The following is a 16,308-nucleotide window of genomic DNA, read 5'->3' as shown; positions in this document are numbered from 1 at the left end:
TATCCAAACATATGATAGTTTTTTATTCACATTTTCATGAAATTTTGGGCTGCTTTTTTGAGTCGTGGAAATTACGGTAGCACAGGTCATGGCACAGATCAAATCTAGTATGGCACAATAACATTGTGGTTACTCGATTTTGCGATGGAAATTAAAAAAAAATCAAAACCATACGATTTTAGAACAGATTCAAACGACTTAAAATCTCTAAATTTTATTGCTAGTAACACAAAGATAAAAATTTTGAACCAAGCAATTGTAGGGGTCCGAACTTGATATTGAAATCTGAATACTATCAGATTTCCCCAGAGAAAAACGATTTCCGTGTTGATTATATGACTACGAAACTTTGCTCAGGTTAATTTTTTTCAAATGCGCAATAATCTGTCTGAAAATTCGTAGAGACGGAAGGGATTTTGTAAAAATCTGTTCGTTTTAAATTTTTAGATTTGTGTTTCCTTTCTGAAGAATTATGTGGTATCGCTGACTAATGTTGACAAAAATACACACAAGAAAGAAAACCCTTATAAACCGGCACATTTTACCATGTAAACCTACATAAATATGGACCTCTAACGTCATTATTCTGTGATAATACTATCGATCAAAAGGTCAGTACGATCACCACGGTCATCAGTGCACTCCATGTCGGAAAAATCGATAATCTTTTCACTAAACTTTGCAACATTGTATAATCAATCGATATTGTATCTGTCAATCAAATATTGCTGCCTTTATAAAAGCTTTGCGGATTACAGGACAAAAACGACCCACGCCCGCAGCGCTGGACCGCAGTGATGGGTTTCGTTGATTATTATTGTGTCATAATGCCTGCACAGGCTGTAATTAATTATAACTAGAGTATTAATTTTTTTCTTCAATCAGATAACGAAAATAAAACCAACAACTTAAAATTAATCGTTTAAATGCCAGTTATAAGACATTACACAATAATAATATTAATTTTTTATATAGCGCTTGAAATCCCCACTTTGGCATCAATTTTTGTATTGACTTTTTCTTTACTAACTGTAAATTCGTACCAATGTACATTTATTACATCAACAACAGAGTAAAGACACAAGCGACAGTCTGTAGTCTGGTATATTTGAGGTCTTTATTTTCTTTAGTTATAACATTCTCTAGTAATTACAAATGTACAATGTATACATTTTCTCTATTATAGATAGTCGCTGTGTACACTTTGGATGGTACATCTTGCAGGAAAAGAGCTCACCATAATTCAAGATCGCCATATCAAGATGAATCAAACTCAAGACACCATGAACCTGTCTTCAAGTTCAGTCAGTGAACTCACTGATAAAGGTTAGTAAATACAGTATCAGTTCTGTGAAAAGTTTTAATGAAAATTTAAAACTTTATACTTCATAATTGATAGGCCTGTTTGTAGGCTCTGCTCCAACAAGAGCGATATGTAAAGGCAGACATAGAAGGACAGAGAAATACATTGCTGGCAAAATATATAGTGTATGAAAGAAATGCTGTATCTAATAACTTTATAGCACTGTACAGCTGAGGTTCACTTTCTGTCATCCTCTCAGCACTGTGTGTGTGTGTTGGGGGGGGGGGGGGGCGAGTGGGTTGGTGCATGCATTGGTGAGTTAGCGAATGAGTATGTCGGGGGTGGTGCATGCATTGGTGGGTGAGTGAATTGGTGTGTGGGTGTTGGTGAGTGAATGGGTGGGTGAGTGACCTGGTTAACGCCCAACATGGTCCATTGCCTACTCGGCCCGCACCCTGCCAACTCGGCCCATCAACTCACCAACTACAACATAGATATTACGTTATTAATAAAAGTCAAACAGATAGTATCTGTTATCTGTACATTGTGTGTTTTTAGTGCAAATTATTTCTGTAAGCTGTACTGGGGGACCTTCCTTGCACACCAGGCTTTAATATCATGATCGGAAATTCTTATTCTACAGATTTGGCAAATATCGCTTGTAGTACAAGCTATTTCACAGTATCAGTGATACACTCAGACTGTGTTTTCCAAAATTTTACGAAATACCTTTGTGAACAAACTTTAACCGCTGTGCTCATTATAATGTCACTGAATGGGCCGAGTTAGCATGGGTAGGCCGAGTTAGCATGGGCAGGCCGGGTTATTACGGTTGGGCCAAGTTAGCACAGGTAGGCCAAGTTAGCATGGGTAGGCCAAGTTAGTATGGGTGGGTCGAGTTAGCACGGGTAGGCCGAGTTAGCACAGGTAGGCAGAGTTAACACTCACATGGGCCGAGTTGGCATGGGTAGGCGAAGGTGACGATGGGCAGAGTTGAACCGACATGTACCCCAGTGAATGGATGGGTGTGTGTGTGTGTGTGTGTGTGTGTGTGTGTGTGTGTGTGTGTGTGTGTGTGTGTGTGGGTGTGTGAGGGGGAGTGGGTTGGTGCATGCATTGGTGGGTGAATGAGTGGGGGTTGTTGAGTGAATGGGTGGGTGAGTGAGTGACCTGGTTAACGCCCAACATGGTCCATCGCCTACTCGGCCAGCACCCTGCCAACTCGGCCCATCAGCTCACCAACTACGACATAGATATTACGTTATTAATAAAATTCAAACATATAGTATCTGTAATCTGTATATTGTGTGTTTTTAGTGCATATTTCAACGTAAATGTAAAAAATCAAAACATTTTCTTTGCAATTTGTAATTTCACAAAAATTATTTCTGTAAACTGCACTGGGGGACCTCCTTGCACACCCATTAATATCATGATCGGAATTTCTTATTCTACAGATTTGGCAAATATAGCTTGTAGTACCTCACAGTATCAGTGTTACACTCAGTCAGACTGTGTTTTGTGACATTGTCCCATTTTTAGTCCCCGCCAGACGAAGTCTGGGATGGGGACTTATGGATTGGGTTCTGTCTGTCCATGCGTCCGTCTGTCCGTCCGTCCGCAGCCATTTCTTGGAGATGGCTGGAACGATTTTTTTCAAACTTAGTACAGGGGCAACATACTATGGCATACATGCATGTCAATTTGTTTCATGATACAATCCAATATGGCCACCTAGCAGCCATTTTGTTAGTGAATTTTCCATGTCCAAAGCCATAACTCAGACATGCTTGAACAGATCTCGTTCAAAGTTGGTGTTAGGACAGTGTTTTATGACATACATGTGCATATCCATTTTCATCGTGATATGATCCAATATGGCTGCCTGGCAGCCATTTTGTTTGCAAATTTTCATGTCCAAAGCCCTAACTCAGACATGCTTGAACAGATCTCATTCAAAGTTGGTATTAGGACAGTGTTCTATGACATACATGTGCATATTCATTGTTGTTGTGATACGATCCAATATGGCCACCTGGCAGCCATTTTGTTTGCGATTTTTCTATTTCCAAAGCAATAACTCAGACATGCTTGAACAGATCTCATTCAAAGTTGGTATTAGGACAGTGTTCTATGACATAAATGTGCATATCCATTTTTGTTGTGATACAATCCCCCATACCCGACCCATCCCTTCCATGTCCAACAAGCAGACACAACATATCTAAATCTGTTTGATTTAGGTTCACAAGTGTTGTTGCGTTATCAGAGTAGTGATTATTCCTTAAAACCCAATCATAGCCCCGCTATGTCATTCTCAATGACTTGTTTTTGTCTACTTTGAGCAGTTTTTCAGAAGTAGTGGGTCAATGTGACAAAATTTTACAAAATACCTTTGTGAACAAACTTTAACTGCTGTGCTCATTATAATGTCACTGAATGGGCCGAGTTAGCATGGGTAGGCCGAGTTAGCATGGGTAGGCCGGTTTAGCACAGGTAGACCAAGTTAGCACAGGTAGGCTGAGTTAACATGGGTTGGCCAAGTTATTACTGTTGGGCCGAGTTAGCACAGGTAGGCCAAGTTAGCATGGGTAGGCCAAGTTAGTATGGGTGGGTCGAGTTAGCACGGGTAGGCCGAGTTAGCACAGGTAGGCAGAGTTAACAATCATATGGGCCGAGTTGTTATGGGTAGGCCGAGGTGACAGTGGGCCGAGTTGAAACTACATGGATGGGTATGCGTGTGCATGTGTGGATGTGTCTAAATGACATAATTTCAGGAATCATGTCTGATGTGCAGGATACTATTGGTGTTAATTTTGATATGTTTTCAAACCTGTTATATGCAAATTAAAGCCAAATACAAACAAAATGTGTTTCCATTAACCTGACCAATCCCAGTGTAAGCTGCTGACCCTAAAGATTTTAAAAACATTTCAAACAAAAATATAACCAATTATATTTCTTTTTGACCTTCATACATGACTTTTTTCTTTACTCAGTCATGTCTGTACATTATTATTATTTTTATTATTATTATTTTTCATTTATTGGTCCTCAAGGATATGTAGTATACAACTCACAAAAGTCCAAGCGAAACATCTACACAAATACAAATACAAATACAAATACAAATACAAATACACTTAGTACACAAATACAACTTAGCAATGATTTAACAATCTGACGGCTGATGGAACAAAACTCTTGCTGTAACGAACTTTGGAGCATTTAAGACAACGGTATCTTAAGCCAGATGGGAGAATATCAAAATATGCATAAAGTGGATGTTTGTCATCAACAGCAATCACACGTGCCTTGCGCAGTATTGCACGATCAGTAAGGTCCGAGAGAGCAGGAGGTGGCAGGCCCAAAATTTTAGTAGCAGTGATAGAAATTTTCAGAAGTTTATTTCGATTGACAGTAGAGAGCAGAGGAATATAACAGATGTTACAATAAGTTAAAAGAGGTTCAATAATGCTACGATAGAGCAGCAGAAGCAGTTTAGCATCTATATTGAAAGAGCGCAACCGGCGAAGCATGTGTAAACCCTGTTGGCATTTCTTTTGGACAGCTGTAGTATGATGTGTAAATGAGAGTTTATTGTCAAGGTTGAAACCAAGATATTTGTAAGACACCACCTGTTCAACAGGCGCACCATTAATCACAATGGTGCTATCAGGCAATGCATTTCAACGAAAATCAATCTCTTTTGTTTTGGACACATTTAGCTCCAAAAAAAATTTGTAGTGCACCACTCAGAAAAATCTGTAACTGAACCTATATATACCTTCACAGAGTCTGCATTGTTCAGGAGAGCAAGTATGGCAGCATCATCAGAAAATATATGGGCAAACTACTAGAATCAATGCTCTGACAATCATTTGTGTACATAACATTAATAAATAGCCAGATTTAAACAGAATACCTTCCGTAAGGCCTAAGGGTATAGTCTTGCAATTTCATGATTTATGCAAGAAATTTAGCTTTATATTTGTGATTCGTCTAGTCCCAATGAAAGTTAGTTGTCAATAATGTTGTTGAAATGCACGCCACACCTCCTATTCTCAGCACAGGAAAGCTTGCCATCCTCGACTTCACTCGGCTTTCGTGATCCCCTACATACCCGGGATATGGCATGTGCGTGTTGAACTTACTTCTGTCCCACCTCGATTTTACACATTCTCAAGATTTTGTTGAGTGGCGCACCCTCACTGTACACTAATTATATTGAGGTCAATGTATAGGTCACCGTTATTGATATATTGTCGCGAAATTTTCTTTGTATGCTAGGCGAGGCTTGGTCTATTTCCCGTATTTTGACCACACACATTTGGGTATAAATTATAGATTATTACACTTGATAAATATGTGAGAGTGTATTTATGATACAGAGCTAGATAAATGATTATGTACAAGCCTTGCAACAAACAGCGGTAGTTTGTTATCGAGAGAAATTGGAAAAAAACATGGTAAAAAGGAGACGGTTCGAGGTCAATATAATACTTCCTAAATTTTTAATTGAAAGTCTAAAAAGACACGATTTCTCTTGATTTTAAATATTTCATCAAAGTTCACAGAAGGGGTATTGTGACTGACATTTTTCTTTGTTTGGAATCAGTTTTTTTCACAAATAAAAACAATCAAAAATAAATGAAACTAAAATCATGCGTAACAGTTGGTTAAAAGAGTACCAAGCTGAGCAGGGGAATAATATTGGGGCATTTGTATGTGTGCTTGCATTGTTGTCTGCACCTGTACTTTCATGAGTGTAGCGGGTGACAGTGCAGCAGAAAACACTGCAACAGTGCAAGCATGAGTGCAAATACCCCTGAGTACCCACACTTGAACTCACATGGCATGGGGTTCTGTTATTGTTACATATGTTTATCATAAACGGAAAGTTTCGATAAAAATCACATGATTTCTTGTGTAGGGAATGATTGCATCCTTATTTGCATATAATATGCATGCAGGTATGCAATAATGTTTTTGGTATTGCACTGTAGTGAAAACACCACAAGTATGCCCTGGTACATACATGTATGTAATAATAGTATAGGTGGAGCATGTATGAATAAAAAGGGATGAAATTTTGAAGACAAGATGTTCCACTCATTTACTTTTGATTTAGAAGTGTGGGTTAAGTCAACAGCCTTTGTCAGATTGTTCTGTTCCAAATGAGATGTTTGGGTATGTTTTTCTCTAAAAGAATAAAAAATCAACTAAAGCTGCCCACTGAATTTATAAGTAGGGTTCATGTGACCAGCATCCACATTTCAATTATACTATAATTATGTTTTTATATTTTTGACAGATATATTTATGGTCATTGATTGTCTCTGTTATTATGGCCATGTTACATTAAAGGAAGACCCGATAGGAAATGAGGACTCTGTTCTGAGTGACACCAATTCAGAGAATATAACTAGAGAACAGCACACGAAAGCAACCAAAGGTAATCCTGATTGTACAAATGCCAATTATATTTCACCAAATTTGGAGAAAAGTATATTTACAACAGAAAATTATCAACGAGGGAGAGAGAGAAATAGACCATCAAGTGAAAGTGACTGATAATAATCATGATTGTCCAAATGCTGATAGTTTAGAAACTTTGGAGGAAAATGAATACACAACAGAAGAGGAGATTGTTAACCAGGGAAAGAATAAACTACAGCATGAACAGAAAGTGAGGAAAGGCAATCTTGGTAATTCAAGTACCACTGAGAGTTTACAAAGTGTGGAGGAAAATAGATGTACATTAGATGCAAAGAGGGTAAAGCAGAGACAACATCAAAGGAAAATGTCTGATATGAATCCAAGAAGTGATAGTTTACAAACCTTGGAAGGGAAACATACATGTGTAACTGAAGACAAGATGGTGATCCAGGGTGATAGGAAAACACATCAAATGTTGTACAGAGGTCATGACAATACTGATACACATGAAATGAATTCAGAGAATGTGGAAACCCCTGTAAAGTCTAAAAAAAATCAAAAACAATCCCTTTGTGAAATAGTTGGCAAGAAAAGCAGGATTGAAAAACACAGAAAAATATACACAAAGGAAAAACCAAGTGGGTGTGATAAAAGGTTAAATTGCAGTAGCCATAAAGAAAAACATAATTGCATCCGTACTAGTGAAAAACAATTTGTATGTAAAGAGTGTGGTAAAAGGTTTAAGCATAGTAGCATCCTAAAGATGCACATGATGATCCACATACCTAAAAAACCATATGAATGTATAGTGTGTGACAAAGGGTTTAATCGAAGTAGCCATCTGAAGAGGCACATGATGATCCACACAAATGAAAAACCATATGAATGTAAAGAGTGTGGTAAAGGGTTTAATCGAAGTAGCCATCTGAAGATGCACATGATGAGCCACACAAGTGAAAGACCATATGAATGTAGAGAGTGTGGTAAATGGTTCAATGCTAGTCGCACTCTAAAGAGGCACATGATGATCCATACAAATGAAAGACCATATGAATGTAAAGAGTGTGGTAAAGGGTTTAATCGAAGTAGCCATCTGAAGATGCACATAGTGATCCACACAAATGAAAGACCATATGAATGTAAAGAGTGTGGTAAAGGGTTTAGTCAAAGTAGCCATCTGAAGAGACACATAGTGATCCATACAAATGAAAGACCATATAAATGTAAAGAGTGTGGTAAAGGGTTTAATGATAGTGGCAGTCTGACGACGCACATGATGATTCACACAAATGAAAGACCATATAAATGTAAAGAGTGTGGTAAAGGATTTAATCGAAGTAGCCATCTGAAAAGGCACATTATGATCCACACAAATGAAAGACCATATGAATGTAAAGAGTGTGGTAAAAGATTTAATCGAAGTAGCCATCTGAAAAGGCACATGATGATTCACACAAATGAAAGACCATATGAATGTAAAGACTGGGGTAAAGGATTTAATCGAAGTAGCCATCTGAAAAGGCACATGATGATCGACACAGATGTAAGACCATATGAATGTAAAGTGTGTAGTAAAGGGTTTAATCGAAGTAGCCATCTGAAGACACACATGATAATTCACACAAATGAAAAATCAGTTGAATGTAGTGAGTGTGGTAAAGGATTTAATCGAAGTAGCCATCTGAAAAGGCACATGAGGATCCACACAAATGAAAGACCATATAAATGTAAAGAGTGTGGTAAAGGGTTTAGTCAAACTGGCAATCTGAAGAATCACATGATGATCCATACAAATGAAAGACCATATAAATGTAAAGAGTGTGGTAAACGGTTTAATCGAAGTGGTAATCTGAAGACACACATGGTGATTCACACAAATGAAAGACCATATAAATGTAAAGAGTGTGGTAAAGGATTTAATCAAAGTGGCACTCTGAAGAATCACATGATGATTCACACAGATGAAAGACCATATGAATGTAAAGAGTGTGGTAAAGGGTTTAATCAAAGTGACAGTCTGAAGACACACATGATGATGCACACAAATAACAGACCATATGAATGTAAAGAGTGCTGTAAAGGGTTTAAACGTAGTGACTCTCTGAAGGCACACATGGTGATCCACACAAACGAAAGACAATATGAATGTAAAGAGTGTGGCAAAAGGTTTAATCGAAATGGCAGTTTGAAGACACACATGATGATCCACACAAATGAAAGACCATATAAATGTAAAGAATGTGGTAAAGGGTTTAATCAAAGTTGCGATCTGAAGACGCACATGAGGATCCACACAAATGAAAGACCATATGAATGTAAAGAGTGTGGTAAAGGGTTTAATCAAAGTGGCAGTCTGAAGACACACATGATGATGATCCACACAAATGAAAGACCATTTGAATGTAAAGAGTGTGGTAAAGAGTTTAATCATAGTGGTAGTCTGAAGAGACACATAGTGATCCACACAAATGAAAGACCATATGAATGTAAAGAGTGTGGTAAAGGGTTTAATCAAAGTAGCACTCTGAAGAATCACATGATGATGATCCATACAAATGAAAGACCATATGAATGTAAAGAATGTGGTAAAGGGTTTAATCAAAGTGGTAGTCTGAAGAGACACATAGTGATCCACACAAATGAAAGACCATATGAATGTAAAGAGTGTAGTAAAGGGTTTAATTGTAGTAGCAATCTGAAGAAGCACATGGTGATCCACACAAATAAAAGACCATATAAATGTAAAGAGTGTGGTAAAGGGTTTAAACAGGGTGGCCATCTGAAGAAACACATAGTGATCCACACAAATGAAAGACCATATGAATGTAAAGAGTGTGGTAAAGGGTTTAATCAAAGTAGTTATCTGAAGAATCACATTATGATGATCCAAACAAATAAAAGACCGTATAAATGTAAAGAGTGTGGTAAAGGGTTTAATCAAAATGGCACTCTGAAAAAACACATGATGATCCACACAAATGAAAGACCATATAAATGTAAAGAGTGTGGTAAAGGGTTTAATCAGGGTGGCCATCTGACGAGACACATAGTGATCCACACAAATGAAAGACCATATGAATGTAAAGAGTGTGGTAAAGGGTTTAAACAAAGTAGCCATCTTAAGAATCACATGATGGTGATCCACACAAATGAAAGACGATAAAAATGTAAAGAATGTGGTAAAGGGTTTAATCGAAGTAGCAATATGAAGACACACATGATGATCCATACACATAAAAGACAATAGCAATGTAAAGAGTGTAGTAAAGGGTTTAATGAAAGTGGTAGTTTGAAGGGGCAAGTGATGATCTACACAAATGAAAGACCATATGAATTTAAAGAGTGTGGTAAAGGGTTTAATCGAAGTAGCTATCTGAAGATGCACATGGTGATCCACACAAATGAAAGACCATATGAATGTAAAGAGTGTGGTAAAGGATTTAATCGAAGTTGCCATCTTAAAAGGCACATGATGATTCACACAAATGAAAGACCATATGAATGTAAAGACTGGGGTAAAGGATTTAATCGAAGTACCAATATGAAGACACATGATGATCCATACACATAAAAGACAATAGCAATGTAAAGAGTGTAGTAAAGGGTTTAATGAAAGTGGTAGCTTGAAGAGGCAAGTGATGATCTACACAAATGAAAGACCATAGGAATTTAAAGAGTGTGGTAAAGGGTTTAGTCAAAGTGACAGGCTGGAGAGGCACATGACGATGCTTGCAAATAAAGACCATATGAATGTTAAGAGTGGAAAAGGGTTTAATCCTAGGGCTGTGACATGATGATCCACACAAACGAAAGGCTGTTTTGACATTTTTGACATTCATTACTGGATGTTTTGTTTGATTAAATGTTTGTTCACATATGATGTCATTTCCTATTGAGTTTCAGTTGCCGGGGGAGATGTCTGTCTGTCTGTCTGTCTGTCTGTCTGTCTCTCTGTCTCTCTGTCTCTGTCTGTGTCTAGGTAGGTAGGTGGGTAGGTAGGCGGGCAGGCAGGCAGTTTAGGTAGTTCAAAAACATGTAATACCGGGTTTTAAGTTGATTGGAATCCCCTGTCAACCCAAAAAGTAGTTAGCTTGGTGCCTGAGTGTTAGTGCTGCTATAGGCACTTTCAGAACATGGCAAAGAAGTTGTATAGACAAGAATATGTATGTATGTAGGTAGGCAGGCAGGCAGGTGTGTGTGTGTGTGTGTGTGGGCACGCGCGTGTGTGTATACATTTATGTATGTATGAATGTATGTATGTTTTTATTGATTTATTTATTGATATCCCATGCCCATAGCAACAATGAAATAATACTATATTTTGTGCAAAAATAACAACATCGATAGTTAAACAGCAAGTAGATCATCAAACAACATAAGATTTGTTCAAATGAAACAAATTATACAGAAAAAAAATTCTTGCGTCTATACTATGTCCTATTAATTAAAGCTGGGCCATATTACATGTTAACATGTAAAGTACAAAAAGAGAAACGTACCGATAAGGTCACCGATCAATTCCTTCACATACTTGGACAGTTAATTTCACCTGTAAGTCATTTAAAATGTTAGTTTTTGGTCGATTGCCCTCTTAAAACAAAAAAACAAAAAACGAGTAGAAAGGTAGAGAATTGATCCAGGGATGTGAACACAATGATTTGGAAAGCCAAAAGTTAGAATTGGCGCAAATAAAGAAAAAATATCACCTGTTCATATAGTATATCTGTTGACTTGAACGGCTATTACTACTACATTATTCCGTTATTCTATAAACTGACATTTTGATGTTTTGAATATTCCATTACAGAATCAAGCCATTAGCTAATAAGGAAGTTGGGTTTCTTATCTTTCTTATCACTGAATAATGTTTGTTGGCAATATTTACAAATGTGATACAGCACTATTACATAACACATCAGGCAAAGCTAAGCTCAATATCTAAGTGTGAAGCCCCTAATGTCATATCATTTATGACACCCGACTTGCTGGCTCGCCAAGTCGGGAAAGTTGCACTTGAACTGCCAATGCAAAGAATCCGTCATGGCTATCGTCGATCAAAAGTCAAAAAATAAAAATATCACTTAGGATAGAGGATTAGTGTAAGGAGCGATAGTCGATGACGTCTACTGGTAGGCTACTGTTTATGCAGACTGAACAGATAAAAATATTGAAAAATTATCCAACGTTACACGATTTCAAAAACATATTAAATTAAGATCCACGAATCTGAAGTCGGAAGTGTATACTGTCCTCTAGCGTCCGTGAAACACCGTGTGTGTTGGCAAAGTCACGTTCGCTAATTACAACAAATGCATTTAAAGTCTTTGGAATGTTGATTTTTGCTGTAACTTCACCCTATATTTGCCTAAAAGAGAAGGGGGAGGGGGAGGAAGGGAGGGAGGGAGGAGAGAGAGAGAGAGAGAGAGAGAGAGAGAGAGAGAGAGAGAGAGAGAGAGAGAGAGAGAGAGAGAGAATAAGGAGGGATAATGTGTTAACAGAATGATAGATGGAGGGGTAGTGTAATACAGACATTGGGGATAATGTCACGATTCTTGGTCTCATACTGGGCATGGCAATGTCAGAAAAAATACCGGTATTCGTACTAGTCACGAGTCCTGACGTTTGAGATCTTACTGACTGGTATGCTGGAAACGGATCTCTTCCCCTCCCCTTCACCTAGTATATCTCCTCCCAGTATATTAAAAGATAGGTCCAAAAATGTGCATACTTTTAGAAGCTGAAAAAGTCATTGACCCTTAAAGGTTTAAGCTGAGTTTATACGCCTGTAACTCGAGTGAAAATGCTAATTACATATACCCTTGATTTAAACTATTGCTGTATAATATCTACAATGGCAGTAAATGCATCCTCTTCAGTTATTAGCACTGTTGGTGACACATTATCTGGTTCTCGATATTTTAGCAAACATGTGACGTCACATCGCCTTATGCCCGAATGAATGAACACAATGAATTTGTTGACCGTTACAATTCTTTTTGGAGACGAATGCCCAAGCTGTTAAACGAACAAGATCAGTAAGACTGGTCACAAGGTTTCATGTTGAGATAGACACAATAAAGACAATACACAAACATCCCTTACACAGTGTCAACTCTTTATTTAGTTAATGATATAAACAGTATCTGCATAATTGGATTTTGTTTGATCTTCAAGAAATTATACCTCATGTCTATTGTATATTGTAGCAGTGTGCATGATGTTACTGTGAAAACTTCTTCGAAAAGAGCCGTAATATAGTAGAGCCTACGGTTTGTCACATGACGATGATCGCAGACACGTTTTCAATGCAATTCTATTTTGTACGTCCATTCACCAAGGTTAATTGAATGACTTTTCCCCAAAGGGATAAATGTTGCATTCTGCTAGAAAAGGTAATAGATTGAAAGAGGCTCACATTGTCAACTACGGAAATCAATACATATAGCTCTGGTGATATTTTTGTGGCTTTGAATAATCTCTTAGTTTAACTCACCAGGGACAAAGAGGAGATCAAGTTCATCATTAATTCAATTACTACAAATTGATTGAATATATCTAGAGACAAAATAATCTGAAATTGATTATCCTGCTAAAATGTTGATATTAGAAAAGAGGTGACTGATATTAGAACTAAGCTTAAGATTAACATCTTTTAGCACATTGCTGTTCAAGTTAACTTATTAATGAGTCTCGACGTTCGTGTCAGTTAATGATCACAACGATCCGTACTCAGTAATTGTCTTTGCCAGGTTGTGACACCCCCTGATTTGTTGCTGTGGTGTACTTTGGGTAGACCCATTCTGAAGACAATCGGTGAATGAATACCACATGATACGCACTGTCTAATTTTTATGGATTCAATGTGATTATTGTTATTATTATTATTATTATTATTATTATTATTATTATTATTATGTAATAATGAAATATCTTTGAACCTGTACAGGCTGTAATTAGCTGAACCATGATTTTTTTTCTTCAATCAGATAACTAGCAATGTAATTGAAAATTGCTAAAATGCTACTAATAAGACATTGTACATATTCATTGGAGGTTGATTTCATCCGTATGTAGTACATATGTACTAACAGGTTGAAAGTTTTTTTTGGGTCTGCACGCACAGACCAATTTGGTGTGTACTTAATACATCATTGGTGTACAATATTAAGCGTATATGTATATATTTATATATAATATTATATGTATAATATAATTATATATGTAACATATATAACATACTTATTCTTTGAATTAAGTCTATAATGCTCTGCTACTAATTTATGCATCGAGCACTGTTCTCTCCGGTGAAACACTTATACTTAAATATATATACACTTGTGGCAATTATAAAACGTGTTCCCCGCCATGTATGTATGTATGTATGTATGTATGTATGTATGTATGTATGTATGCATGTATGTATGTATGTATGGCGTACTTCTTTAGCCAAAGAGGGGGTCAGTAGTTCCCTGACTTGCAAGCATGCTGTAGTGCAAGGATATGCTTTACAACTGGAAACGTTATTTCTTGCCTTGAAACATAAGCAACACGAACATTACACGAACATTTTTCCATCCAATAACCATTTTTCTTAACGGACTGGAATTTTCCGAGAGATCTAGTCACGAGGTTATTGCTCACCGTGTAAACTGCCCAGGGACTTTTTAATCAACCTAAAGTTTGTAAGTTTTCTGCTAACTGGTTCAAAAAGTAAGATTATATTGACTTTGGAGAAATAACTTTTGATGTGACTTGCACATTAGTAATGAATAAGTAGTTATTTAATAATTTATTTTAATTTCCAAAATATACACTAGACGAATTGAAATGTTACCGATTACAAATTTTATCAGATATCTTGACAGTCTTATCTTCAGCTTTGGCCGCGCTAAGGAAAGAAATGTTTTTTTTTTCTGGATTTCTTATCAATGTTTTCTATGAAAAAACTGAAAAACTATAGATCACATTCGTGTTTGTAACTAAAAAAGTTGCAACATAACTAAACAATTTGTGTAAAAAGTTTGTTATTGAAATTGTATGTACCGGGAGCTAGTGATTTGTAAAAAAGTAGTTTCACACTTTCTTTTTTTAAAAAACCCTTTATTGAGTTACAAAAACGGACATTTGCCATGTTATTTTATGTTATTTTTTCACGTACAAGAATACGGTGAAGTTGTGTTTGTTAATCAAGAAATACAAACGGTCGTCTGGCTCGACTGAAGTCCTACTAACCCTTCTACATTTTATCCTCTGGCTCAACAAAAATTACGCAAACTGTGATACATTTTATCGTCTGGTTCAACGAAAATCAAAAGACAGTGCTACATTTTATCGTCTGGTTCAAAACTCTTACCAACAAAGATATTTGTAGAGCAAGATGATACAATGTAGCAATGTTATAAAGATTTTAGTATAACCAGACGATAAAATATATCAATGTTAAATTATTAAAGATTTTTGTCGAGCCAAAGAACGAACGATGTTTTGTTTCAGGCCTTGGTTTTTGTGATTTTAATCGTAACAAGGCAAGTCGGCTTCTCCTTTATCTCTAGAAAGCAAACATCTGTTCTGCACACCAAATGAATTACCTTGTCCAAAGTCATAATATAAAAATAGAATTGACATCCTTTCGGCTTCAAAAGACAAAATCGAAATTAAAGTCAACCACTGCCGACAATCGACTCTAATTTCGATCAGTCTTCGTAACGTCATTTTCGTTCTATTTTCTAAATGGATGTGCTTTCATTTATGGGTACTTGGTGTTTACCATTATGTGTAGACAGATCTGAACAGCTTGAGGCGACCAGTGTGTTTACAGGGTTTATCATCATTATTTTAATTCCCTCTGGACATACATCCCATAACAAAACGTCTGAACATGTACACTGGTACTAATGGTTATTCAACTCATCTCTCTCATTAATATAGTAGCTGGCGCAGCAACTGGTAAGCATGCGCGTCCTATATATTATGCTACATTTTTGTGTGTGGTTTTACCCAAGGATGTATTGCGGCGCAATGACTGCGCGTTCTATATACTATGCGTATTCTCCACGTGGAGGGCGCTATCTACAATATCATCATGAGGCATCCAGTCACAAATGAATCTACCCTGCATGAGCTTATGGGCTTTGTCTAGTTATGATAGTATTACCTCAAAAAAAGAAGTTTTAAACTTTTGCTATGACAAAATGTATACATGTTATATTTTATGTAATCTACTGCAATGAAACGGGTAACAGCAATGTATCACAATTATATGTACTTGGGCAAGTATTTTTTGATTTCATTTGTAAAGAGTCGACGAGTCTGAAGTAATGTCCAATATTGCATAAAGCAAAATGAAGTACAATTTGTGACAAATGCTGTTTCGGCAAGCTTAGGTGAAATTGGCTGCAGAGGGATCTGTGATGAAAAGAAATGCAATCTTCCGCTATAGATAACACTTAACGTTTCAGATCACACTTCACTATATCCACATCATTTGATGAGACAGGTTTGTTCCAGATGAGTAGCTCACATCTTTGCACAATTTGTAGTGAAAAACGTGGGTATGGATGCACGAT

The 16,308-nt window shown here is 36.9% G+C and overlaps 1 protein-coding gene across 1 annotated transcript; it reads left to right on the top strand.

Annotated features, from left to right (window-relative positions):
- The first annotated feature begins 6,776 nt into the window (after positions 1 to 6,776).
- LOC144445299 (uncharacterized) lies at positions 6,777 to 10,551 on the top strand. Its single transcript, XM_078134841.1, has 3 exons — positions 6,777 to 9,878; positions 9,954 to 9,959; positions 10,056 to 10,551. Exons 1-3 carry the CDS (start codon positions 6,777 to 6,779, stop codon positions 10,311 to 10,313), a joined length of 3,366 nt encoding a protein of 1,121 aa, XP_077990967.1. The 3' UTR covers positions 10,314 to 10,551.
- The last annotated feature ends 5,757 nt before the right edge of the window (positions 10,552 to 16,308 follow it).

This window comes from Glandiceps talaboti, chromosome 14 (genome assembly GCF_964340395.1).
Source record: "Glandiceps talaboti chromosome 14, keGlaTala1.1, whole genome shotgun sequence".
In the NCBI taxonomy this organism is placed as follows: domain Eukaryota; kingdom Metazoa; phylum Hemichordata; class Enteropneusta; family Spengelidae; genus Glandiceps; species Glandiceps talaboti.
Note: the sequence above shows the minus strand (reverse complement) of the source record. Positions and strands in the feature narration are given on the sequence as shown.